The sequence below is a fragment of the Narcine bancroftii genome, chromosome 7, assembly GCF_036971445.1.
Source record: "Narcine bancroftii isolate sNarBan1 chromosome 7, sNarBan1.hap1, whole genome shotgun sequence".
Lineage (NCBI taxonomy): Eukaryota > Metazoa > Chordata > Chondrichthyes > Torpediniformes > Narcinidae > Narcine > Narcine bancroftii.
In genome coordinates, this window is record NC_091475.1 from 34283875 (window position 1) to 34308949 (window position 25075).

Sequence of the window (25075 nt, forward strand, 5' to 3'; positions counted from 1 at the left end):
AAATAGATGAATTTATAACTAAAATTGAACTACCGAAATTACAAACAGAGGAGCAAAATAAATTAATAAAACCATTTGAAATAGAAGAATTACAGGAGATATTAAAAAAACTACCAAACAATAAAACATCAGGAGAGGATGGATTTCCAATAAAATTCTATAAAACGTTTAAAGACTTATTAATTCCTCCCCTCCTGGAAATAATCAACCAGATTGATAAAACACAAAACATACCAGATTCATGCAAAACAGCAATAATTACAGTAATACCAAAGACAGGGAAAGATCCACTAGCACCAGCATCATATATACCAATATTTCTACTTAACACAGATTATAAGATAATAGCTAAACTATTAGCAAACAGATTGGCCGACTATGTACCAAAAATAGTAAATCTAGACCAAACTGGATTTATTAAAAAAAGACGAACAACGGACAATATCTGTAAATTTATTAACTTAATTCATGCAGTAGAAGGAAATAAAACTCCAACAGTAGCGGTTGCTTTAGACGCAGAGAAGGTCTTTGACAGAGTAGAATGGAATTATTTATTCAAAGTACTACAAAAATTCAGCCTACCAGAGCAATATATTAATTGGATTAAAGTATTATATAAGGGGCCATTGGCGAAAGTGACAGTAAATGGATATATATCAAAACAATTTAACTTAAGCAGATCAACAAGGCAGGGATGTCCACAATCTCCCTCACTGTTCGCGTTAGCTATAGAACCACTAGCAGAACTGATAAGAACAGAAAATAAAATAAGAGGGATAAAAATAAAAGAGAAGGAATATGAAATCAGTCTATTTGCAGATGACGTTATAATATACTTAACAGAACCAGAAATATCAATAAAAGAATTACATAGGAAATTGAAGGAATATGGAGAGGTATTGGGGTACAAGATCAACGCAAATAAAAGTGAAGCAATGCCAATGAATAATGCGGATTTCACAAAGTTTAAGAAAGAATCACCATTTAGATGGCAAACACAAGCAATGCGATACCTAGGTATACAACTAAATAAAAATCTTGGCCATCTATATAAACTAAATTATCATCCATTAATGAAAAAATTACAAGATGACTTAGAGCATTGGAAAGACTTACCACTAACACTGATAGGAAGGATAAACTGTATTAAAATGAACATTTTCCCAAGGATACAATACCTATTTCAGTCATTACCAATTCACCTAACATAGAAATTCTTCAAGGAGCTAAAGAAAATAATAAGGAAATTCTTATGGAAAGGGGGGAAACCAAGGATAGCTCTAGATAAATTAACAGAATGGTACAAACAAGGAGGCTTACAACTACCAAACTTTAAGAATTATTATAGAGCCGCACAATTAAGATACCTATCAGATTTTTATCAAACAAGGGAAAAAACAGATTGGACCAGATTAGAACAAGATAAAATAGGGGAGAAGATACCTGAACATATACTATATAAATGGGATGAAAAATTGGTGCAACGTAGGAATTCACCTGTATTGCATCATCTGCTCAACATTTGGAAGAAGATTCACATAGAAGGGAATAAAACAAATTACCAACTACCAAAACTAATATTGACGCAAAATCAACTAATCCCTTTCACAATAGATAACCTTTCCTTCAGAGAATGGGAGAGAAAAGGGATCAAAAGAATAGAAAATTGTTTTTTGGGAAATAAATTATTATCCTTTGAACAAATGAAGGATAAATATAATATAACTCTCGATACAATGTTTGCATACCACCAACTGAAAACCTACTTGAAGGACAAATTGGGAAACAGTCTGAGGTTACCAGAAGGAAGCAATTTTGAATATGTGATTACAGACACAATGATAATTTAAAAATTTGTAACAAGCATGTACATCAAACTGCAAGAAAAGGAGAACGAGGAAACAAACGGTAAACCTAAACAAAAATGGGAACAAGATCTAAACATAAAGATAAAGAATGAAACATGGGAAAAGCTATGCTCCGGAACTATGAGAAATACAATAAACACGAGGTTACGCATGATACAATATAACTGGATACATCACACCTCAAAAGTTAAATAAATGGGACCCAACAGTATCAGACAGATGTTTTCTCTGTAAAAAGGAAACGGGAACAACAATTCATGCAATTTGGACATGTGAGAAAGATCTAAACCAGCTACTAAATAAAATCACAAAATGCAATATACCAAAAAACCCAGAGATCTTCCTCCTAAGTAATATAAGAAATAAAGAATTTGGACTTGATTTGGATGGAGCACAAAAAAGATTTGTTATGATAGCCCTAGCTGTAGCAAAACAATGTATTATGTCAACCTGGAAATTGGAAATTGTATTTCATGTATGGCTCCCATATTTGTTCAAATATTGTGATGTTATTTCTTAAATTATATGTTATTTTTTCTAATGGAATACATTTATTCATTTCTATGTACCATTGTTGTATTCTCAAATTGTCTTTGGGCCTGAACTCCCTTCACCTTCCACAATTGGTGCCTTCTCTGCTAAGTGCTTCCAGCATTTGCTATTTCATTTCATGCCTCCTTCACTTCCTCCCTTGTCCATGGTTCTGTCTAGACCTTACTTTAATCACTAAATAAAAATACATCTTCACAGCATGCTTGTCAAAAACCATGTTAAATGCAAGCATCTTTAGAGGGAAGTTTTCAAAGCTTCAAAGAGGAGACGAGATCTGATCAGTTCAGTAGCAATTGGGAACTACTGGCAATAATGTCAAAACAAAATGTCAGGTCAATGACCTGAACATCAACAGGTTTCTGAGTTGAGATACATGCTGATAAAGATACGAGACAAATTCATTCAGCCCGTAGATCCATACTGATTCCTAGGGAACAATTCTATCAGTCCCATTCCTTTAACCCTGAAACTTATTTTCCCTTATACATGCCAAAGAACACCCCTTTGATTCTTTTTCCCTTTAAACTACATTATATAATACAAAATGGTAAAGCAGTGAGGTTTATAATAATATATAATGTATATGTCTGATGCATACATACACGCGCAATGCAATTCGAATGCTCAATAACTCAGCAGCTGTTCTTCATGTTGCTCTATATACTCTGCCTTTCTCCAAATCTATGGTGAGGAATTGTGAAGACATACATCGACATTACAGTTGGGAATAAATGAGAAAACAGCAGATGAGTGGGCAGTCTAGAAAAATGGCAAAAATAATGAACGAATGACTATTCATAAATGAGATCAATTATTTATCATTGCATTTTGCAACATGCATTTTTAATAATGAAAACTTTAAGTTCTTCAAAATCCTCAGAGCAAGCAAACACTAAAAGAACTTCTAAACAATTGTCATAAGCACTTAGTAACTATGTTTCAAGTACGAAAGCTTTCATATTGTAAACACTGAGAGTAACTCTAAAATAAGGTTTAAAAAGTTTAGCTAACAACAAAGCCTGATTTAGTGTTCCACTGAAAAAGTACAAAAAAGTTTACGGACTGTACCTTCAGTTTCAATTCCTGTGAGATTAATGAGGAGGAGGAAAAGATTTATGGCCCAGAAAAGATATGCCATGGTCCGTTTCTGCTAAAGCTTCTTGCATCTGAATTTCTGAATGCTGGCTGAATAAACAGGAGTTCAAAGTTCAGTGGCCAGATTAGCAAAACTCTTGATTCCTATTGATCCTCAGTTTCCATCGCCAGCATCTGTATGATTTCTGACCAGTGGATCTGACTCTCATACATATGGTGACATTAATGCAAGAGTTTGAGAACAAAACAATTTTCATACAAGTCTATCACATGCTCTGCTTGGCAAATTTAGTTCTCTCTTGATTTCATGGAAAATGTCGTCAAGTTTTACCCTGGAAATCATTATAAACTGTTTCAATCCAGGAAGTGACATCACCTTTTTTTTCCATTCACATCTGCTGTCCAGGCAACGATTTGCCCTTTGGTAAATGGCTTTGAATAGGTTGGAGACAGTGACCTTCTTTAACCTCCATAACTTGAGAAGTTAAACCAGGCAGGTCTGGCAAAGTATTTGTCAGGGCCCTGGAGAGTCTGGTAGAACAAAGAGAATGAGGGGTACAAGTTCAAAGTTTCCTGAAAGTAGTGACAGAGTGGGAAAAGATGGTGATAAAAGCACTTGGCATGCATACATCTTCATTGGTAAGGGCATTTGGTACAAGAGTTGGACATCATGTTACAAATGTACAAGACATTGATGAGACCACACTTGCAGTTGAGGATCTCTAGATCTAGGAAGTCGTTAAGCAGGAAAAGGTGCAGAAAAGATTCATGAGGATATTACTGGGACTGGAGGGGCTTGAGTTACAAGTAAAGGTTGGATAGGCTGGGAATTTGTTTTCCCCGGAGCATAGGAAGCTGAGGAATTACATTATTAGAGGGTTATAAAATCATATTGGGCATGAATAATGGTCACAGTCTTTTACCCAGGATAGGGGAGTCTAAAATTAGAGGGGATAGATTTAAACTGAAAGGGTAAAGATTTAAAAGGGATCCAGACCTATGAATGCTGTGTGACTTGCTAAAATTCTCCAGCACATTTGTTTATTGCACTGAATCCTACCATGGGCAGACTTTCTTGTTTAACAGCCTTCAAAGGCTGTGGATCGAGGCTTCTGCTGCCCAGTACATATCAAAAATAAGCTGCCACCAATATCATCATCCAAACACAATCTGCTCAACCCCCTAAGTTCCTCCAGTAGATTGTGTTTAGCTTCAGATTCCAACATCGATTGTCTCCTGTGTGTCAGCAGTATTTCTGCCAACACTTCCCAGGAATTACTACCTGATCTCCGGAAGCTACTTCTCTCTCAGAGTGAAACTACAGCTAGAAATCTGATTCTCATTTCAGCACAAGATGAAGGTGCTGATTAGGATGGTATTCGGAGGAAAGTGCTTAGGGCCCCTTGCTCTGGATTTGACTGTGACCAGCAGCATTGAAGGTCACTGCATGTGGGAAGGATTGCTATTACTGATATCTGCAACAGCATGGGGACACTGCCTCTTGATCCTATATCAGCTGATCCAGCTGAAGGAGTGGGGACCAATGCATCTGCCTGTGGGATGCAACGCCAAGGGTCTCGAAAAGATTAGAGAAGCTGAACGCCTCCAGACCACAATAAGTGAGGATTGGTAAGAACATCTTCACAATCTCCATCAATGCTGGAACATCGCATGGCTGCGTTCTTAGTCCCCTGCTCTATTCACTTTACACCATCGACCGTGTAGATCGATACAACAATAACACCATCTACAAATTTGCTGATGATCCCATGGTAGTGAGTTGTATAAAGAAAGGTGATGAGTCATTATACAGGAGGGAGATTGAAAACTTGGCTGAATAGTGCACCAACAACAACCAAAGCTAAGTAGCTGATTGTAGACTTCAGGAAAGGAAAAACAGAGGTATACAATCCAGCAATCTTTGGGGAATCAGAGGTGAAGAGGGTGAGCAAAAAGTTCCTAGCAGTCACTATCGCGGAGGATCTTTCCTAGCATTGTGAAGAAAGCACATCAGTGCTTTTACTTCCTCAAGGAGTTTGCGGATATTTGTGTGACACCAGAAATCCTGGCAAACTTCTACAGAGGTGCGGTGGAATGTGTACTGACTGGCTGCATCACACTCTGGTATGGGGACACCAAAACTCCTGAAGGTAAAGCCCTGCAAAAGGTAGTGGACACGGCCCAAGATATCACAGGCAACCCCCACTATCGAGAACATCTACATTGGAGAGCAACAGCAGTCATCAAGCATCCACACCACCCAGCACACGCTCTGTTCTTGCTGCTGTCATCAGTAAAGAAGTCTAGGTGCCATAAGACTCACACCACCAGATTCAGGATCATCTGCCACCCTCTACCATCAGACTCCTCAACTACAAACTCAGTCAGGGATTCATTTAAGGACTCTTACTTGTGCACTTGATTGTTTTTATTCTCTCTGTATTGCAGTTTGTTTACATCTGTTAACTGTTTACAGTCCTTCACTGTGTACAACTATTTTTGCACTACCAATAAATGATAATTCTGCCTCACCTACCGAAAAAGGAATCTCAGGGTTGTATGTGATATCATGCATGTACTCTGACAATAAATCTGAAATTCGAGATCTGAATCCTGGTTTGTTTTCTTTGGTGAGTTGAACACCAAAAAAGTTAAGTTCAGATATATTGTCAGAATACATACATGATATCACTTATAACCATGAGATTCTTTTCCCTGCAGGCAAGGAAGAATTACCACTTATTGGTAGTGCAAAAAATTGTACTCAAGAAGATATGTAAACTTGTAAACAAATAAAGAAATGTAAATAAACTGTGCAATACGGAGAGAAAAAAAATCCAAAAGCAAAAGTAAGAGTCATTAAATAAGTCTCTGATTGGGTTTGTTATTGAGGAGTCTGTAAGTGGAGAAGTAGCAGCTATTCCTGAAACTGGAGTTGCGATTCTATACCTCTTTCCTGATGGAAGCAGCAAGAACAGAGCATGTGCTGGGTGGAGTGGATCCTTGATGAAAGGTAACAGCAGTATTCCCTGTAGATGTTCTCGATGGTAGATGATATAATTGAAACACAAGATCCTAAAGAGTCATGACACAGTTGAAGTTATGACGTTTTCACTAATGGGAGTGTCCAAACAAGGGATATAATTTCAAGATGAGGGACCAATCCATTAAACCCAACGTATATAGGAATTTCTTCTCGCAAAGGGTGATGATTCACTGGAACTCTGCCCTAGAGTGTTGTGGAGGTTACCTCAATAAAAATATTTAAAGTGTAGGCAAATACATTTTTGAAAGATTGGGGAATTGAAGGTTGTGGGGAACTGACACAGAGGAGGAAATCAGGCATGGGGCAGATAAGCCTTGACCATATTAAATGGTGGAGCAAGCTTGAAGGGCTGAGAGGCCACCTTCTTGTGTTTTCTTATCTGCATGCCTCCAGTTTAATATGTAAAATTGCATGCATCACTTTTAATTGCCCTCAAACATAAGATATTTAAACACTGTAACATTTCCTGTGTCTTTGAGAGAAGGCTGGGTCTGCCTGCAGCCTTGCCCTTGCAAAAGGGCATCAGCCAGATCAAGGCTTGGAGCTTTGCCTGCACTGTCTATTTGCTGCTAAGGCCCTGCCAGTTGCCTTTAGAATCTACCATTAAAGGGTCAGACTTTTCCTGATAAACTGACAGGACTGGTTTGCAGTGATCTTATTTCCCCCTCAAGTAGGGACTGACTTCTTGGGACTGAGGCTGATGGCACTTTCCCTCTCTAGCTCCCCTAGTCTTGCCTTAGCTGGAGGATTATCCCTGGAAAATATTTTCTTGAGTCCATCTCAGCAAAAAGATGTTGTGGACTCAGGACATTACGCTGTTTGGGAAAATATAATTGGAGTGCGGGAAATTGAGTGGGAGGTGTGAAATCAAAGAAGGACAGGACTGAAAGTAAGGGAATTGAGTGGGCAGGGTGTGGGGCCGATAACAGCTTTAGTGATATGGCTCCAGTTCTGTGGACCATGTAATTAAGGGAGCAAGAGCCACGGGTGGCCATGATTGGGCCTGGGTCCCATCTTAGGTCCCAGAAGGCTGCCCACCAAAATTCCAATGGGAAGAGGTTGAGGCTCACTTTATCCCCTCTGCCAACCACTGGTGACTATTGTGTTTGTTACAGGTAGTCCATGGTCCACAGTAAGTAAAGGAATACTTCATGGTCTGTGGGTGAAAAAAAAGTTGAACCACTGCTTTTGAAACAGATTGTAAAAGTGGTGCTGAGGTCCAACTCAAAGGCCAAGTTTTGTCATACTCCCCAAAAGCAAGACCCTGTTGCACCAGAATGTTCAGACAATACAATTGAAAGAGCAAGCTGCCCACACCAACTCACACAAAGGCTTGCTGTTTCAAAATGATAAGAGGGAGTGCCCAGACGAAGGACAGGAGTAGAAGACTGGTGTAGCAACGATTGGACTGGAGCTGTGAGATTAAAAGCAAGTCTTGGAATTAGAGATGGAATAGAACTTGCATTTCTGGGGGGGGGGGGGGGGGGTGGTCTGATGCACCATCAATAATTCCAAAAGATTAGAAGTTATGTAAAACTGATAGGCTTTTATTCACAGTAGAATGGAGGCACATCCGTGCTGGTTGACTGTCCTGAACTGGGGAGGGGACTGTGGAACAGTCACCTGTATTCAGAAATCTGTGAGAGGAGCCACAGGTACAGTTAGCCAATGGGCGTGCCCAGACAGTTAAACAGTGGTTTACCATGGAGGTTTGGACATATTCACAAGGGCTGTTTGATTAATTGGTGAAAGATCAGGCTGTCAGATATTCAACTGAGCTGTGGTCCTTAAGGTAGGAAAGTCTGGGCCACGAGGTCATTGATATCAAGGAAGATATTATAGTGGCGCTATGTATCAAAAGTCTAGCGAACCGGCACGGGATGTCATAACATCATGAAGTGGCATGCGCGGTTCAGTGTTTTAAAAGAATATGCGCTTAACTCGAGTAAACAAGTCTGATTTACCTGCAACTTTGTGGGTCGTTATTTCGTGTTCATCAGCCACCACTGTGTTCTCAGTGGCTACACTTGGTGACCCCGACAGGTCCAAAACGAGCTTCTGGACCATATGGATACTGCAGCTTTTGCTGTTAAGCTACCACCCTTCTGGATGGCAGAACCAGAGCTGTGGTTTCGACAGGCTGAGGCACAATTTCACCTCAGGAAGATAGAAGTGAATGCAATTTGCTATTATCACCTCGTCAGGGTCTTGGACCAAGCCACTGCCAAGCGAATCAGTGAATTGCTGTGCGATCCACCAGAGCCTGGAGAGTGCAAGTATGACACTCTAAAAGCGCTCCAGCTGCGTATTTATGGCATGTCCCACAGAGAGAGAGCCGCCAGATTGTTATACATGGAGGAATTGGATTACCAAACCCCATATGAACTAATGGATGACATGCTGTGCCTGGCATCTGACCAACGGCCAGATATGTTTACTTGAACAGCTCTTCCTGGAGCAGATGCCAGAATACATTAGACTTTTATTATCGCAAAGATCCTTCGAAGACCCCAGGGCAGTAGCTGCAGAGGCAGATGTCCTGCAGCTGGCAAAAAAATACACCAAAAGGTCTTTGGAAAAGTCATTGCATCACAGCTGTCCACACCCAGCACCTCCATTGTTGACACTACCTCCTAAGCCAATGCTCTCAAATTACCAGCTCCTATAACGAGTCAATGTCTCAAGTCAGGCAGACAGCCTATCAATACTTCCACCTGGTGCTTTTACCACCAGTGTTGGGGAGTCAATGCACGTAGGTGCCTGCCACCCTGTGCATTCTTGGGAAATGCCCTGGCTGACTGTCGTTAATGGCTGTGATGGTTGGCCAAAAATCTACCATCCTTCTATATGTTTGGGATCAGCTATCCCAACATAAATTTTTGGTGGTCACAGGATTGGACGTTAGTAATTTTCTACCAATTGGTTTCAATACACGTTATCCTACACGTTACCTCCAACTCACAGCAGTCAATAGTTCCAACATAACCACTTAAGGCACCAAAAAAAAATGAATGTTCAGTTCAAGGGGAACATTTACACATGGCCTTTTATTACTTCTACTTGGGGCCGATTTCCTTCAAACTCATTCGTTCATGGTGGATTTAATAGGGCATCGGATGGTGGATAGTATTAGCTTTCAAACTATTCGCCTGGCAGAATTGCATGTTCCTGCAGTATGCCTTCAAGCCCTGCATAAGACTGTTGATATATTCTCCAGACTTATAGAAGAATTCCCCAAAATTACAACTCTGCAGTTTTCAACCCCACCGCAAAACATGGAGTAACTCACCATATTTCTACCAAGGGTCCTCCCATTCATGTTAAGGCATGTCGCTTGCCTCTGGAAAAACTGCAGTGAGCTAAACAAAAATTCCACAAAATGGAAGAGCTGGGGATAATTTGCAGATCTGAAATACACCGGAGGGTGGAGATCTTGTGGAGATTATAGATGGCTCAACGATGCCACGATACCGGATCGCTACCATATTACCCATATTCAAGGTTTTTCAGTAAATCTGCATGGGACAAAAATCCTTTCAAAAGTGGACTGGTGCGCGGATATCACCAGGTGCCAGTGAAACCAGACAACATCCCGAAAACAGCAATAATGACCCTTTTGGATTGTTCAAATTTTTACGTATGCCTTTTGGGTTAAAAAAGGCAGCTCAGACCTTTCAGTGAGTTATGGATGCAGTAGTGTGCGGCATGGCCAATGTCTTCATTTATCTAGATGACATATTAGTCACCAGCACAACTAAAGAAGAGCACATGGAACGTCTGTGTACACTCTTTAGATGTCTGCGAGAATTTAGACTGATCATCAATCCAGATAAATGTGTTTTCAGACAATAGTTCCCTGGGACATACAATCACTGATAAGGGCGTGGTTCCGCTGCTTTCCAAGATCGACGCCATTACTGAATATTCCAGACCATCCACTGTCAAAGGTCTGCAAGAGTTCTTGGGCATGGTTAATTTTTAGCGTCGATTCCTTCCAGCAGCAGCTCATGTTATGAACCCTCTGTTCAATCTGCTGTTTGGTCAGGCCAAATCTATTCAGTGGACAGATAAAAGTTGAAATACTTTCATAAAGACAAAAGAATTAATAGCTCAAGCAACCATGCTCAGTTAACCAGTCCTAAATTAAGCCATTGCCCTTTCAACAGGTACGTCTGATGTGGCCATAGGGGGCTCTCTGCAGTGGTATTTCGATGAACAATGGATGCCATTGGCATTCTTTAGTCACCATCTCCATGAGGCCGAGAAAAAACACAGCACCTTTGATAAAGAGTTCCTTGCCATATATTTGTCCATGCATCACTCCATTACTTTCTGGAAGGCAGACACTTCACCATATTTACAGACCATAAACCCTTGACTTTCACATTTTCGAAGATATTGGAGCCCTGGTCAGCTCGACAACAGGGGCAATTATCCTTCATTTTGGAATTCTCTACCAGAATACTGCACATTTCTGGAAAAGACAATGCAGTGGCTGATGCACTTTCCCACTCAATTGCGCTTGAGGTATCAGCTATGGACCATGATATTAACTACATGGCTCTTGCTGCTGCCCAAGCACAAGATGGTGAGATGGAGTCGTATTGTACCTCAAAGGATGTGCAAATCGATGCTGACAGTAAGCTGCTTTTTTGAAACATATCAACAGCCAGTGATTCCAGCTTCATGGAGATGTCGCATTTTTATTCTGTCCATGGCCTTTCTCATCCATCCATCCATCAGATCGACCATTCGTCTGATTTCGAAAGATTTGTTTAGCACTGTCTGAGGAAAGACATCACACAAATGGCCAGATTTTGTATAGCTTGTCAAAAAAATCAAAATCCATTGCCATTACAAAAGCACCACTACAACCGTTCCCACCGGAAACTCACCACTTCGACCATGTCCACGTGAACATTGTTGGACTAATTCTTGTTTCATAAGGCTGCTGCTATCTCTTCACGGTGTTTGATAGGTTTATGAGATAGCCTGAGGCAGTCCCCATGGTGGATGCCTCTACGGACTCTTGTGCACAAGTTTTCTTTAATTCCTGGGTGTCTCCCTTCAGCCTAACGGCGCACATCACTTCTGACAGAGCACCTTAATTTACATCTTCGTTCTTCAGCCTTATCTTGGCTGCTCGATTCTAGGCTTCATAATTCAAGCATATATCACCTGCAGTCCAACAGGATGGTTGAACGATTCCATCATCATTTTAAATCAGCCTTAATGGCCCATTTGGATGGTCCCAACTGAGCAGACAAATCACCATGCATGTTGCTCGGCATTGGGACAACTCCAAAAGAGGATCTTCACACTTGGTCTGTGGAGCTTGTATATGGTGCATCTTTGGTGGTCCCAGGGGAATCCGTTCCACATGGATCCAGTAAAGATGAAGATCCCAAAGAGCAGCTTAGTAGACTAAGGGATTCCATAGGCAAATTATCACCTGTATCACCATTATCACATAGCAAACATGCTTCTTTTGTGCAAACATGTTCGTATGTAGAGGAACACATGGACAGCCTTTGCAGATGCCATACAAGGGACCAAATAGGGTGATATTATGAACAAGGTAAACCTGCATCTTGTACATTGCTGGGCAGCCTCTGTCATTCACAATTGACAGGCTCAAACCTGCCCATGTTGACAAAACTGCCCCTATTCAACAGCCAGCAGTCCGACGCAGGGGTTGACCTCCCAAAGTACTAACAGGTGATAGCGCCAGTTCTGGGGGGAGGCCTGTGTAGTGACGCTATAGATAGACTACAAATCCCAGAAGTCTAGTGAACTGATACAGGACATCATTACATTATGTCGTGGTGTGCAAGGTTCAGTGTTTTAAAAGAATACATGTGTGACTCGAGTAAATGAGTTCTAATTTACCTGCGACTGTGTTATTTCGTATTCATCAGTCACCACTGCATTTTCAGTGGCTACAATACAGGTGGTCAATAACCCTGACTCCTGAGAAGCAAAATGGTATCCTTTAACACCAAAGGAGCCTTCAGGATAGGTTTAGATGGAAATGGTCCAAATACAGGCAGGTGGATTATGTAGGTGGGATATTTTGGTTAGCATGTGTACATTGGGCAGAAGGGCCTGTTTCAACACTTTATGACAGACATTGGCCGTAAATGTACAAAGGAATGCTGTCCTGGGCTGCCTGTTGTGTGCTGGAGAACCCTGTCATTGTCTAAAAAATGTACATTTGCAGAAGGGACCCAATCACATTTTATTGAAGTGAAACACAAAAGTCTGCAGATGCTTTGATTGTAGTAAAAACACCGAAATGCTGGATGAACTCGGAGCAGATACGATGAAAATGGAGGAATTGTGAGAAAGCAATAGGGGACAGGGTAAGGAAGTGTAGTTGAGGTAGTTGTGAGAGTTGATGGGTTTGTAGAATATGTCTGTTGAGAGTTTCTCTCCTGATATCGAGACAGAGAGACGAGAAAGGGGAGAGTGTTGCTAGAGATGGGCCAGATGAATTTGAGGCCAGGATGGAAGTTAGCAGCAAAGTGGATAAAGTCAACGAGCTCATCATGGATGAAAGAGGCAGCACCAAATGACTCAGCATTGAAGCAGACATGTTGTCTGTCGACACCCACTGTGCTGGGAATCCATGAGGCGGTGGAGTGCAGGCTTCCACACATCAAATTATACTCTGTCTGCAAACTCCCTCTGGAAAGTGAAGGGAATCAGAATCAGGATTTATTGTCATGAACAAGTCATGAAATTCGGGGTTTTCTGGCAGCATCATGCTGCAAACATACATATTATAAGCATCTTACAACATTATTATAAAAAATTAAAATAATAATAACAATAATAGGGCATGAAAAGTAAGGCCGTGTCTTTGATTCATTGATTATTCAGGAATCTGACAGCAGCGGGGAAGAAGCCGTCCTTGTCTTTCGGCTCCTGTACCTTTTCCCCAATGGTAGCAGAGTGAAGAGAGCATGATCTGGGTGGTGGGGGTCTTTAAGGATAAAGGCTGCTTTTTTTTTAAGGACACTGCCTTGTGTAGATGTCCTCGATGATTGAAGTCTGGTGCCTGTGATGTCACAGGCTGAGTTTACAACCCTCTAGAGTTGGTGCCTCCATACCAGGAGTGATGCAATCAGCCAGAATGCTCTCCACGGTACACCTGTAGAAGTTTATGAGAGTCTTTGGTGACATACTGAACCGCTTCAGGCACCTCACAAGTATAGTCACTGGCGAGCCTTTGTGATTGCATCAACATGGAGGCTCCAGGACAGATCCTTGGAGATGTTAACACCCAGGAATTTGAAGTTCTTGACCCTCTCCACTTCTGAGCCCATGATGAGGACTGGGTCGTGTTCCCCTGACTTCCTCCTAAAGGCCACAATCATCTCTTTGGTTTTGCTGATGTTGAGTGCAAAGTGGTTGTTGTTACACCATTCAACGCTTCCTCCTGTACGCTTCGTCGTTGCCATTTGTGATTCTGCTGACAACTGTGGTGTCATCGGCAAACTTGTAGATGGCATTGGAATTGTGCCTGGCCACACACTCATGAGTGTATAATGAGTAGAGTAGTGAGTTAAGCACACATCCTTGGGGTGTACCTGTGTTGATAATCATCCTTGGGGTGTACCTGTGTTGATAATCAGTGAGGAGGAGACGATGTTTCCAATTCGTACTGTGGTCTTCCAGTAAGTAAGTCAAGAATCCAGTTGCAGAGGCCTAGAGTTTGTAGCTTCTTGACCAGCACTGAGGGAATAATGGTATTGAAGGCCAAGCTGCAGTTTATAAAGAGCATGTATGTATGAATTGCTTTTCTGAGGTGATCCAGAGCTGAGTGGAGTGCCAGCCAGTGATATTGCATCTGTTGTGGAGCGATAGTGATGATAGGCGAATTGCAGTGGGTTGAGATCTTTACTTAAGTATGTATTAATTCTGGCCATGACCAGCCTTTCAAAGCATTTCATCACAGTAGAAGTTAGTGCTATTGGGCGGTAGTCATTGAGGCAGCCCACACTATTCTTTTGAAGAGAACCTCTGACTACCACAATGAGAAGTTGAAAATGTCTGTGAACACTCCGGCTAGTTGGTTGGCACACTTTGTCAGTACCATGTCAGTAAGCCATCAGAGCCTGACACCTCATGAGGGTTCACCCTCTTGAATGATGTTCTGACGTCACTCTCAGAGACAGATATCAGAGGGTTCTCAGTCTTTTCAGGGATTCTAGTCGACATTGTTTGGTTCTTCTTCTCAAAGCAGGCATGTAAGATGTTCCGTTCATTGAGTAGTGAAACATCGCAGCCATCTATAGCGTTCACCTTCACATTGTAGGCTGTAATGGACTGCACTCCCTGCCATAGTTGGTGTTATCAGCCTCTGTCTCTAGTTTCCTCTGGAATTGTCACTTTACTTCGGAGATGGCCTTCACAGGTCTTACCTGGCCTTTTTGAAAAGATCTCAATCCCTGGCCTTAAATGCCCTTGTTCTTTCCATCAGCAGGTTACAGATTCTATGATTCATCCAGGGTTTCTGGTTGGGGAACTCACCTTTAGGAGCCTTGCTAGTTTAGACAGTATAGATTACTCCACACAGCCAACAAAAGGGCAGGCATAGTTGGGGCTCATGCAGTTATCTATGACTACTCCATTGATTTGGAGAAAATGGGATGAGTCAGTTATTGAGGGTGAAATGAGGTTAATGAGGGTGATGACAAGTTCTTCCAACTGGAGGTAGGTGGTAGTGGAGGGGGACTGGTTGAGTCCGTTGTCGAGGAAGAAATGAAGTGCTTTGAGGTCTTGGTATGGGGGATGGAGGTGAATAGTGATTGGATGTCCATGGTGAAGATGAGCTGGTCAAGTTCAGGGAACTGGAAGTTGTTAGGTTATGGAGGGCACGTGAAGTATCATGGATGTAGGTGCAGAGGAACTGGATCTGAGGGGACAAAATGGAGTTGAGGTAAATGGATACCAGCTCGGTGGAGCAGGAGCATGCAGAAACGCAGCAGCAATTTTATTGGAAGGATTTTTAGCCCCCTCTATTTCTGATGTAATTCCAAGGATCACAGTAGAAAGATCCAATCTAACGAGTGTTCTCTTGAACTTTTATGTGAATTAAGGCATAGTTGAAGTTAGACTGAGGAAAGAGTCTTGGTGTCTTTCATCCCCTTTTCCTTGTAGAATACATTCATGGTTGTCATATTTCCCTCCAGAAAATAAAATTCATTTTTAATTTCATGCTGCTGAGAAAACACCGGACTATGGAATTAATTTCTGGGCTTATATGCTAGACCCATGTTGGAATTAAAATCAGTGAAAAGTAGTTCAGAAAATAGTTAGAATGAAGTTTAGATTGTAATAACAGTTAACTGACTTTGGATTTTACTTGCAATGTAAAAAAAACAACAGATTATTTATATCATCATCTTTAATTCTCAATCTTCATGTATTTCTTCTGGTTAATGAAGCTAGTTTATACATGAGAAATGTTTGCCATAGGTTGCACTGACTCTGTAAGATTCATGGAACTTTCTGCACTGGCTGTCGGACTCTGGGGATTCAGGAACTGCCTTATCCAATTGAAGTATTTGTAAACTTTGGTGTAGATTCCATACTTGCCCTCACGGGCACATCCTTCTCCCCAACTAACTATTCCTGTCAAAAACCAAGTGTCTTTGAACTTTGTGGCGTATGGCCCCCCACTATCTCCCTTACAAGTGTCTTTCTGTGCCTTCTCATAGCCAGCACAGAACATGTTATCAGTAATGTTAAACTTGGTTGTTTCCCTGCACACAGACGTCCAGACAACTGGCACCTGCAGGACTTGCAGTGTGTTGGCAACCAGTCCATCCTCCAATTGCTTTCCCCATCCACTCACAGTAGAGAACCGGATTTGTCTCAGCTCCCGAACAGCAAAATTTGGCTCAGGTAAACAGACAGGAACCACATAATCATTCAGAGTGAGAGGCTTATCGAGCTTTAGCATTGCAATATCATTGTCGACAGTTTTAATATTGTAGTTCTCATGTTGGATCATTTCCGACAAATTCCTTTTCTGCTCTTTCTTGTCTTCTACTTTCAGCATATGTTTACCTGCAGAGAGGGGCAAAGGATCACCTTTAGAGTCACTCTTGTTGCAATATTCTGGCCAACAGTAAATTAACAAACATTTCCTGAGTCCAACTGAGTCGTAATATCAAAACCCAACACATTTAGTCAGGTTCCTGAAGGGTCAGTAAGGTAGCCAGGACTAATAAACTGGTATGTACTAGTTGTAGTTAGTGTAGTGGTTAATGCAATGCTGTCACAGTGCCAGCAACCAAGATTTGAATCTGGCACTGTCTGTAAGGAGTTTGGAGGTTCTCCCTGTGTCTGCATGGGTTTCCTCCTGATGCTACAGTTTCCTCCCACCATTCAAAAACATGGGGGGGGGGTATGGTGGTGGAGTGGGTTGTAGGTCAGGAGGGTGTAATTGGGCGGCAATGGCTTGTATGCTTGAAGGGCCTGTTACTATGCTGTATATATGTTTAAATATATCTAAAACTCACTGTCAACTCCATCAGTTTGTCATTTTCAATAAAGATGCTGCTTGGAATTGGTGAACTTTGATCCCATTTGTTTCTCCCCATTTTTTCTACCACCCACCTACATTACTGGGGGAAATTAATAGCAGCCAATTAACCTACCAATCCACATGTCTTTGGGATGTGGGAAGAGTCAGGAGCATTCCAGAGGGAACCCACATAGTCACAATGAAGTCAAGAAAACTCTACTCAGACAGGACTCCAAGTCAGGATCTCCTCAACAACTGGCCTACAGTCTTCATGGCAGAAAATAAAAAGTAAATAAACATTGCTGGAAAAGCTCAGCAGGTCAAACAGTATACATTATATTGTAAAAATAAAGACACATAACCAACATTCATCAAGGAATGAAAAAAATGTAGACAGGCGTCCGAACAAACTGGTAGGAGGGGCACGGCAAGGAACACTGTCCAATAGGCAGGAGGTAATAGATGAATAAGGGAAGGAGGACATACCAGCGAACAAGGGGAGGGGGGGAATGGCTCTGTGAATGGAGAGGGAAGGGGATGGAGAGCTATGATTTTACTCCTGCCTCTGTGGCATTGAGAAATATCAAAATTTTTCATCCTGGTCTTAAATGTGTATTTATTTATTTAAATTGTAAGGGGAAGGGTTTGTTGGTGTAAATTTAAAGTTAAAGTAGTTAATTTAATTTTAAGTTAAAATTTAAAAGGGGGAGGTGTGGTGACGTCAGCAGGGAGGGAGTTTTAAAAACAAAGAAAACCTTACCTCAATTGAGGTCCAGTTGGCAAGGAGCGAAGAGGCGGGAGCGTGCTGTGCTGAACGGACGTGAGTAGAGTGGTTATTTAGTCTTAATTAAGAGTTAATAATTTAGGTGGGGATTGCTGTTCAGTGCAGAGACAGTAATTGAATAAGGAGTGCAGGTGGGAGTAATTAAAGGAAACTGGTTAGGATTGGACAGTGCTAGTGGTCACATTGGGTAGTGTATTAAAGTAAAGGAAAGGTTTTTGGGAGTGGCCCAAGCGAGTGAGTGGCCCAAGCGAGTGAGTGGCCCAAGCGAGTGAGTGGCCCAAGCGAGTGAGTGGCCCAAGCGAGTGAGTGGCCCAAGCGAGTGAGTGGCCCAAGCGAGTGAGTGGCCCAAGCGAGTGAGTGGCCCAAGCGAGTGAGTGGCCCAAGCGAGTGAGTGGCCCAAGCGAGTGAGTGGCCCAAGCGAGTGAGTGGCCCAAGCGAGTGAGTGGCCCAAGCGAGTGAGTGGCCCAAGCGAGTGAGTGGCCCAAGCGAGTGAGTGGCCCAAGCGAGTGAGTGGCCCAAGCGAGTGAGTGGCCCAAGCGAGTGAGTGGCCCAAGCGAGTGAGTGGCCCAAGCGAGTGAGTGGCCCAAGCGAGTGAGTGGCCCAAGCGAGTGAGTGGCCCAAGCGAGTGAGTGGCCCAAGCGAGTGAGTGGCCCAAGCGAGTGAGTGGCCCAAGCGAGTGAGTGGCCCAAGCGAGTGAGTGGCCCAAGCGAGTGAGTGGCCCAAGCGAGTGAGTGGCCCAAGCGAGTGAGTGGCCCAAGCGAGTGAGTGGCCCAAGCGAGTGAGTGGCCCAAGCGAGTGAGTGGCCCAAGCGAGTGAGTGGCCCAAGCGAGTGAGTGGCCCAAGCGAGTGAGTGGCCCAAGCGAGTGAGTGGCCCAAGCGAGTGAGTGGCCCAAGCGAGTGAGTGGCCCAAGCGAGTGAGTGGCCCAAGCGAGTGAGTGGCCCAAGCGAGTGAGTGGCCCAAGCGAGTGAGTGGCCCAAGCGAGTGAGTGGCCCAAGCGAGTGAGTGGCCCAAGCGAGTGAGTGGCCCAAGCGAGTGAGTGGCCCAAGCGAGTGAGTGGCCCAAGCGAGTGAGTGGCCCAAGCGAGTGAGTGGCCCAAGCGAGTGAGTGGCCCAAGCGAGTGAGTGGCCCAAGCGAGTGAGTGGCCCAAGCGAGTGAGTGGCCCAAGCGAGTGAGTGGCCCAAGCGAGTGAGTGGCCCAAGCGAGTGAGTGGCCCAAGCGAGTGAGTGGCCCAAGCGAGTGAGTGGCCCAAGCGAGTGAGTGGCCCAAGCGAGTGAGTGGCCCAAGCGAGTGAGTGGCCCAAGCGAGTGAGTGGCCCAAGCGAGTGAGTGGCCCAAGCGAGTGAGTGGCCCAAGCGAGTGAGTGGCCCAAGCGAGTGAGTGGCCCAAGCGAGTGAGTGGCCCAAGCGAGTGAGTGGCCCAAGCGAGTGAGTGGCCCAAGCGAGTGAGTGGCCCAAGCGAGTGAGTGGCCCAAGCGAGTGAGTGGCCCAAGCGAGTGAGTGGCCCAAGCGAGTGAGTGGCCCAAGCGAGTGAGTGGCCCAAGCGAGTGAGTGGCCCAAGCGAGTGAGTGGCCCAAGCGAGTGAGTGGCCCAAGCGAGTGAGTGGCCCAAGCGAGTGAGTGGCCCAAGCGAGTGAGTGGCCCAAGCGAGTGAGTGGCCCAAGCGAGTGAGTGGCCCAAGCGAGTGAGTGGCCCAAGCGAGTGAGTGGCCCAAGCGAGTGAGTGGCCCAAGCGAGTGAGTGGCCCAAGCGAGTGAGTGGCCCAAGCGAGTGAGTGGCCCAAGCGAGTGAGTGGCCCAAGCGAGTGAGTGGCCCAAGCGAGTGAGTGGCCCAAGCGAGTGAGTGGCCCAAGCGAGTGAGTGGCCCAAGCGAGTGAGTGGCCCAAGCGAGTGAGTGGCCCAAGCGAGTGAGTGGCCCAAGCGAGTGAGTGGCCCAAGCGAGTGAGTGGCCCAAGCGAGTGAGTGGCCCAAGCGAGTGAGTGGCCCAAGCGAGTGAGTGGCCCAAGCGAGTGAGTGGCCCAAGCGAGTGAGTGGCCCAAGCGAGTGAGTGGCCCAAGCGAGTGAGTGGCCCAAGCGAGTGAGTGGCCCAAGCGAGTGAGTGGCCCAAGCGAGTGAGTGGCCCAAGCGAGTGAGTGAGAGCACAGGTTGAGGATGAGTCATTGCACATTAAGGTAAGATAGTCTTTATTACTACTTCATTGGGGTAAAGGATGAGTGTTAGGGCTGTGTATTGTTGGGAGTGCCAGATGTGGGAGGTCCGGGAGTCTTCCAGACTCCTGAATGTCCATATCTGCACTAGGTGTGTCGAGCTGCAGATTCTTAGGGACCGTGTTAGGGAACTAGAGCTGCAGCTCGATGACCTCAGGCTGGTTAGGGAAACAGGAAGTCATAGACAGGAGTTACAGCCAGGTGGTCACGCCAGGGCCATGGGAGGAGGAAAGGTGGGTAACAGTTAGGAGAGGGACAGAAAAATGTAAGGTGCCAGAGAGGAGCCCTATGACTGTAACCCTCAGCAATAAGTATGCCTCTTTGAGTACTGTTGAGGAGAACATCAAAGTTGGGGGGAGCAGCAGTGGCTGTGCCTCTGGCATGGGGACAGCCCCTGTAGCTCAGAAAGGTAGGGAAAGGAAGAGGAGGGCAATAGTGGTAGGGGACTCCATAGTTAAGAGGACAGATAGGGGATTCTGTGGATGCAGCAAGGAGAACCGGATGGTGGTTTGCCTCCCTGGTGCCAGGGTCTGGAATGTTGCTGCTCATGTCCCGGATATCCTAAAGTGGGAGGGACAGGAGCCAGAGGTCGTGGTACATGTAGGTACCAATGACATAGGGAGGAATAGAGAAGAGGTCCTAAAAAGTGAGTACAGGCAGTTAGGTAGGGAGTTAAAAAGGACCGCAAAGGGGGTAATCTCTGGATTACTCCCTGTGCCACGTGACAGTGAGAATAGAAATAGAATGAGGTGGAGGATTAACACGTGACTGAAGGGGTGGAGTAAGGGGCAGGGTTTCAAGTTTCTGGATCACTGTGACCTTTTTTGGGGAAGATGTGACCTGTACAGTAAGGACGGGTTACACTTAAATCCCAGGGGGACCAGAATCCTGGCAGGGGTATTTGCTAGGGCTACTCAGGATCCTTTAAACTAGAATGGTTGGGGGGAGGGAGCAAAATAGTACAGAGCAGTAAGGAGAAGGTTAGAATGCAAACTAAGAAAGTTTGTAGTAAGTATTTGAATATGGATGGGAAGGTGATAGAGAAAGGAAATGCTCTGGAAGAAGATGAAGGGCAATTGGCAGGAAAAGGAAATAATGTTGTTGTTAAAGATGAGGGAAAACAGGGATTAAGAATTGGGAAATCTCTGAAATTCATATATTTTAATGCCAGGAGTATTGTAAAAAAGGTGGATGAGCTGAAGGTGTGGATTGAAACTTAGAAGTATGATGTGGTAGCGATTAGTGAGACATGGTTGCAGGAGGGATGTGATTGGCAGCTGAATATCCCTGGGTTTCGTTGCTTTAGGTGTGATAGAGTCGGAGGGGCAAGAGGAGGTGGTGTTGCATTGCTTGTCAGGGAGAATATTACAGCGGTGCTTAGGCATGATAGATTAGAGGGCTCGTCCACGGAGGCTATTTGGGTGGAACTGAGGAGTGGGAAAGGAGAGGTTACACTTGTAGGGGTGTATTATAGACCACCCGGAGGGGACCGAGACCTAGAGGAGCAAATCTGTAGGGAGATAGTGGATATTTGTAATAAGCACAGGGTTTTAATTATGGGAGATTTTAATTTTCCACATATAGATTGGGAAACACATTCTGTGAAAGGGCTGGATGGGTTAGAGTTTGTGAAATGTGTGCAAGATAGTTTTTTACAACAATATGTAGAGGTGCCGACCAGACAAGGAGCAGTGTTAGATCTACTGTTGGCAAATGGGATGGGTCAAGTGACGGAGGTTAGTGTTGGCGAGCACTTTGGGTCCAGTGATCATAATGTCATCAGCTTCAATGTCATTATGGAAAGAGATAAGTCAGGGCCAAGGGTTGAGGTTTTTGATTGGGGAAAAGCTAGATTTGAGGAGATGCGAAAGGATTTACAGGGTGTGCATTGGGACAATTTGTTTTATAGGCAGGATGTAGTAGAGAGATGGAAGTCTTTTAAAGATCAGATTTTGAGAGTGCAAAAGCTTTATGTTCCTGTTAGGTTAAAAGGAGGGGCAAAAGGTTTGAGAGAGCCGTGGTTTTCAAGGAATATTGGAAACTTGGTTCGAAGAAAAAGGGAGGCGTACATTAGGTATAAGAAGCATGGAATTAAGGAGATGTTTGAAGAATACATTGAATGTAAGAGGAATCATAAGAGAGGAATTAGGAAAGCTAAAAGAAGGTACGAGGAGACTATAGCAAGCAGGGTGAAAATTAATCCAAAAGGGTTTACAAATATGTTAATGGTAAAAGGAAAGCGAGAGACAATTGGTCCCTTAGAGAATCAGAGCGGAAAACTGTGTGTGGAGCCTAGAGAAATGGGGGAGATATTGAACAGTTTCTTTTCTTCGGTATTCACCAAGGAGAAGGATATTGGGATATGTGAGATAAAAAAAGCAAATTGGGTAAATATGGAGAATATAGTGATTACGAAAGATGTAGTGTTAGGGCTTTTGAGGAATATAAAGGTGGATAAGTCTCCGGGACCAGACGGGATCTTCCCCAGGACATTGAGAGAAGTAAAGGAGGAAATAGCAGAGGCTCTGACGGTAATTTTCCAAATGTCATTAGAGATGGGGATAGTGCCGGAGGATTGGCGTATTGCGCATGTGGTTCCGTTATTTAAAAAGGGTTCAAGGAGGAAGCCTGGCAATTATCGGTCTGTAAGTTTGACGTCTGTGGTAGGTAAATTAATGGAGAAAGTTCTTAGAGATAGTACTTATAAATATCTGGATAGACAGGGTCTGATCAGGAGCACTCAACACGGATTTGTGGGCGGAAGGTCCTGTTTGACCAATCTGATTGAATTTTTTGAAGAGGTGACTAGGAATGTGGATTTGTGGGCGGAAGGTCCTTTTTGACCAATCTGATTGAATTTTTTGAAGAGGTGACTAGGAATGTGGATGAGGGTAGCGCGGTGGATGTTGTCTATATGGACTTCAGTAAGGCCTTCGATAAGGTACCACATGGAAGGTTAGTTAGGAAGGTGCAGTCTTTAGGTATAAATTTTGAGATAGTCAAATGGATTGAACATTGGCTGAAAGGGAGAGGCCAGAGAGTGGTAGTGGAAAATTGTCTGTCAGGTTGGAGGCCGGTGACCAGTGGTGTGCCTCAGGGATCTGTATTGGGCCCATTGTTGTTCGTTATATACCTTAATGATCTAGATCACACATGTCAAACTCTAAAAGTTATAATTATATTTGGCCCTCAAGATCATTTCAAAAATGTATTAGAGGTGGCCCGCTGGCCGCTGCGCCAGTATAGCGCATGCACAGCTAATACTACAAATCCCAGAATGCATTGGCGTCAGCCTGCTAATCGCCCCCACCTCCTCTGTTTACATTGTAGGGTCTCAACGTGGACTCTGGTTTTGGGGCCTGGCCGGTGTCAGGGGAAGCCAAGGCCGCTTCCCAGCGTCCGGAACTGGAGGCCTCGGGCCTGACCTCGCCAGGACCGTTGCCCACCCCCCCTCCCTGCCGCAGGCCGACCCGCGACTCACGGTGATGGGGCCGCTGATCCGCCGAGATGCCTCCCTGCAGCGAGAGCCGATGCCCCCGCACTGTTGTTGTCCAACCCGATCGCCCGCAAACCCCGCCCTCCCGCACACAGGCCTGAGTAAGGATTATGAACTTTAATCTCAGGATAAAACGATCTTCCAATAGTTTCATGTCACAGTGATAAATATATTCCTGGTTAAAAATGGTCCTGCACCTGGATACAAGCTTATTAGGCAAAAAACTTGAAAAGTGTGTAAATCAAAGGATATCTGTACCAATGGAAAAAGGGTATGGCAAATAACCCTGCTAGAGTTCATGCCCACAATCAGTCACCCATTTGATTGTTTCAGGAATCATGTTATTCTCCCACATTCTCAATAGCCCTCAGATTTTACTATTCGACAGCACACTAGCAACATTTGACAAATCCTCTATAGAGAAATATTATTTATTGAATATTTTATTTCTCATTTGTTAATGCTTCTGGAAAGAGTTTATCCAAAACTATTATTAAACATTTATTTTAATAAGAAAAAGTTTAACATTACATATGTTGAAAGAAGAGAAAACATGCAGATGTTGTTGAAAATTTTCAATAAATATTTAGTTCAGCCCTCGACTTAGTCCAAGTTTTTAATTTTGGCCCTCCGTAAATTTGAGTTTGACACCCCTGATCTAAATGATGGGGTGGTGAATTAGATTAGTAAATATGCAGACGATACTAAGATAGGCGGAATAGTGGATAATGAAGAAGGTTTTCAAGGATTGCAGAGGGATTTGGGCTGCTTAGAAAAGTGGGCTGAAAAATGGCAGATGGAATTTAATGCTGATAAGAGTGAGGTGCTTCATTTTGGTAAGAATAATCAGAACAGGACATACGTAGTAAATGGGAGAGCATTGATGAATACAGAAGAGCAGAAGGATTTAGGAGTAACGGTACATCGTTCCCTGAAGGTAGAAACTCATGTGAATAGGGTGGTGAAGAAGGCTTTTAGTATGCTGACCTTTATCAATCATTGCATGGAATATAGGAGTTGGGAAGTGATGTTGAGATTGTATAAGGCGTTGGTGCGGCCTAATTTAGAGTTCTGTGTGCAGTTCTGGTCGCCTAATTATAGGAAGGATATAAAAAGAGTGGAGAGAGTGCAGAGAAGATTTACCAGAATGTTACCTGGGTTGAAGCATCTAGAGTACAGGGAGAGATTGGGCAGATTAGGTCTTTATTCTTTGGAGCGTAGAAGGTTGAGAGGGGATTTGATAGAGGTATTTAAGATTATGAAAGCGATAGACAGAGTGGATGTGGATAGACTATTTCCGTTAAGAGTAGGAGAGATTGAAACAAGAGGACATAAGTTAAGAGTTAAGGGGCAGAGGTTTAGAGGTAACATGAGGGGGAACTTCTTTACTCAGAGAGTGGTAGCGGTGTGGAATGAGCTTCCGGGAGAAATAGTGGCGGCAGAGTCAATTTTATTATTTAAGAAAAAGCTGGACAGGTTTATGGATGAGAAGAAGGT

At 43.7% G+C, this 25075-nt stretch overlaps 3 protein-coding genes across 11 annotated transcripts in view; 1 reads left to right on the forward strand and 2 right to left on the reverse strand.

Moving 5' to 3' along the window:
• The window catches only part of LOC138738729 (coagulation factor X-like), a 46179-nt gene extending 42349 nt beyond the window's left edge, over window positions 1-3830 (reverse strand). Inside the window, exon 1 of the mRNA XM_069889521.1 lies at window positions 3489-3830. Within this exon, the coding sequence (XP_069745622.1) occupies window positions 3489-3558 (70 nt within the window). The 5' untranslated portion in view covers window positions 3559-3830. The remainder of the gene's footprint in view (window positions 1-3488) is intronic.
• The window catches only part of grtp1a (growth hormone regulated TBC protein 1a), a 393930-nt gene that overhangs the window by 108401 nt on the left and 260454 nt on the right, over window positions 1-25075 (forward strand). The gene's annotated exons all lie outside the window — the stretch shown is intronic.
• The window catches only part of LOC138738723 (coagulation factor VII-like), a 28531-nt gene continuing 19411 nt past the window's right edge, over window positions 15956-25075 (reverse strand). For all 3 annotated transcript variants that reach the window (XM_069889500.1, XM_069889499.1, XM_069889497.1), the window contains one exon: window positions 15956-16638. In XM_069889500.1, coding sequence (XP_069745601.1) covers window positions 16019-16638 — 620 coding nt within the window. In that variant the 3' untranslated portion in view covers window positions 15956-16018. The remainder of the gene's footprint in view (window positions 16639-25075) is intronic.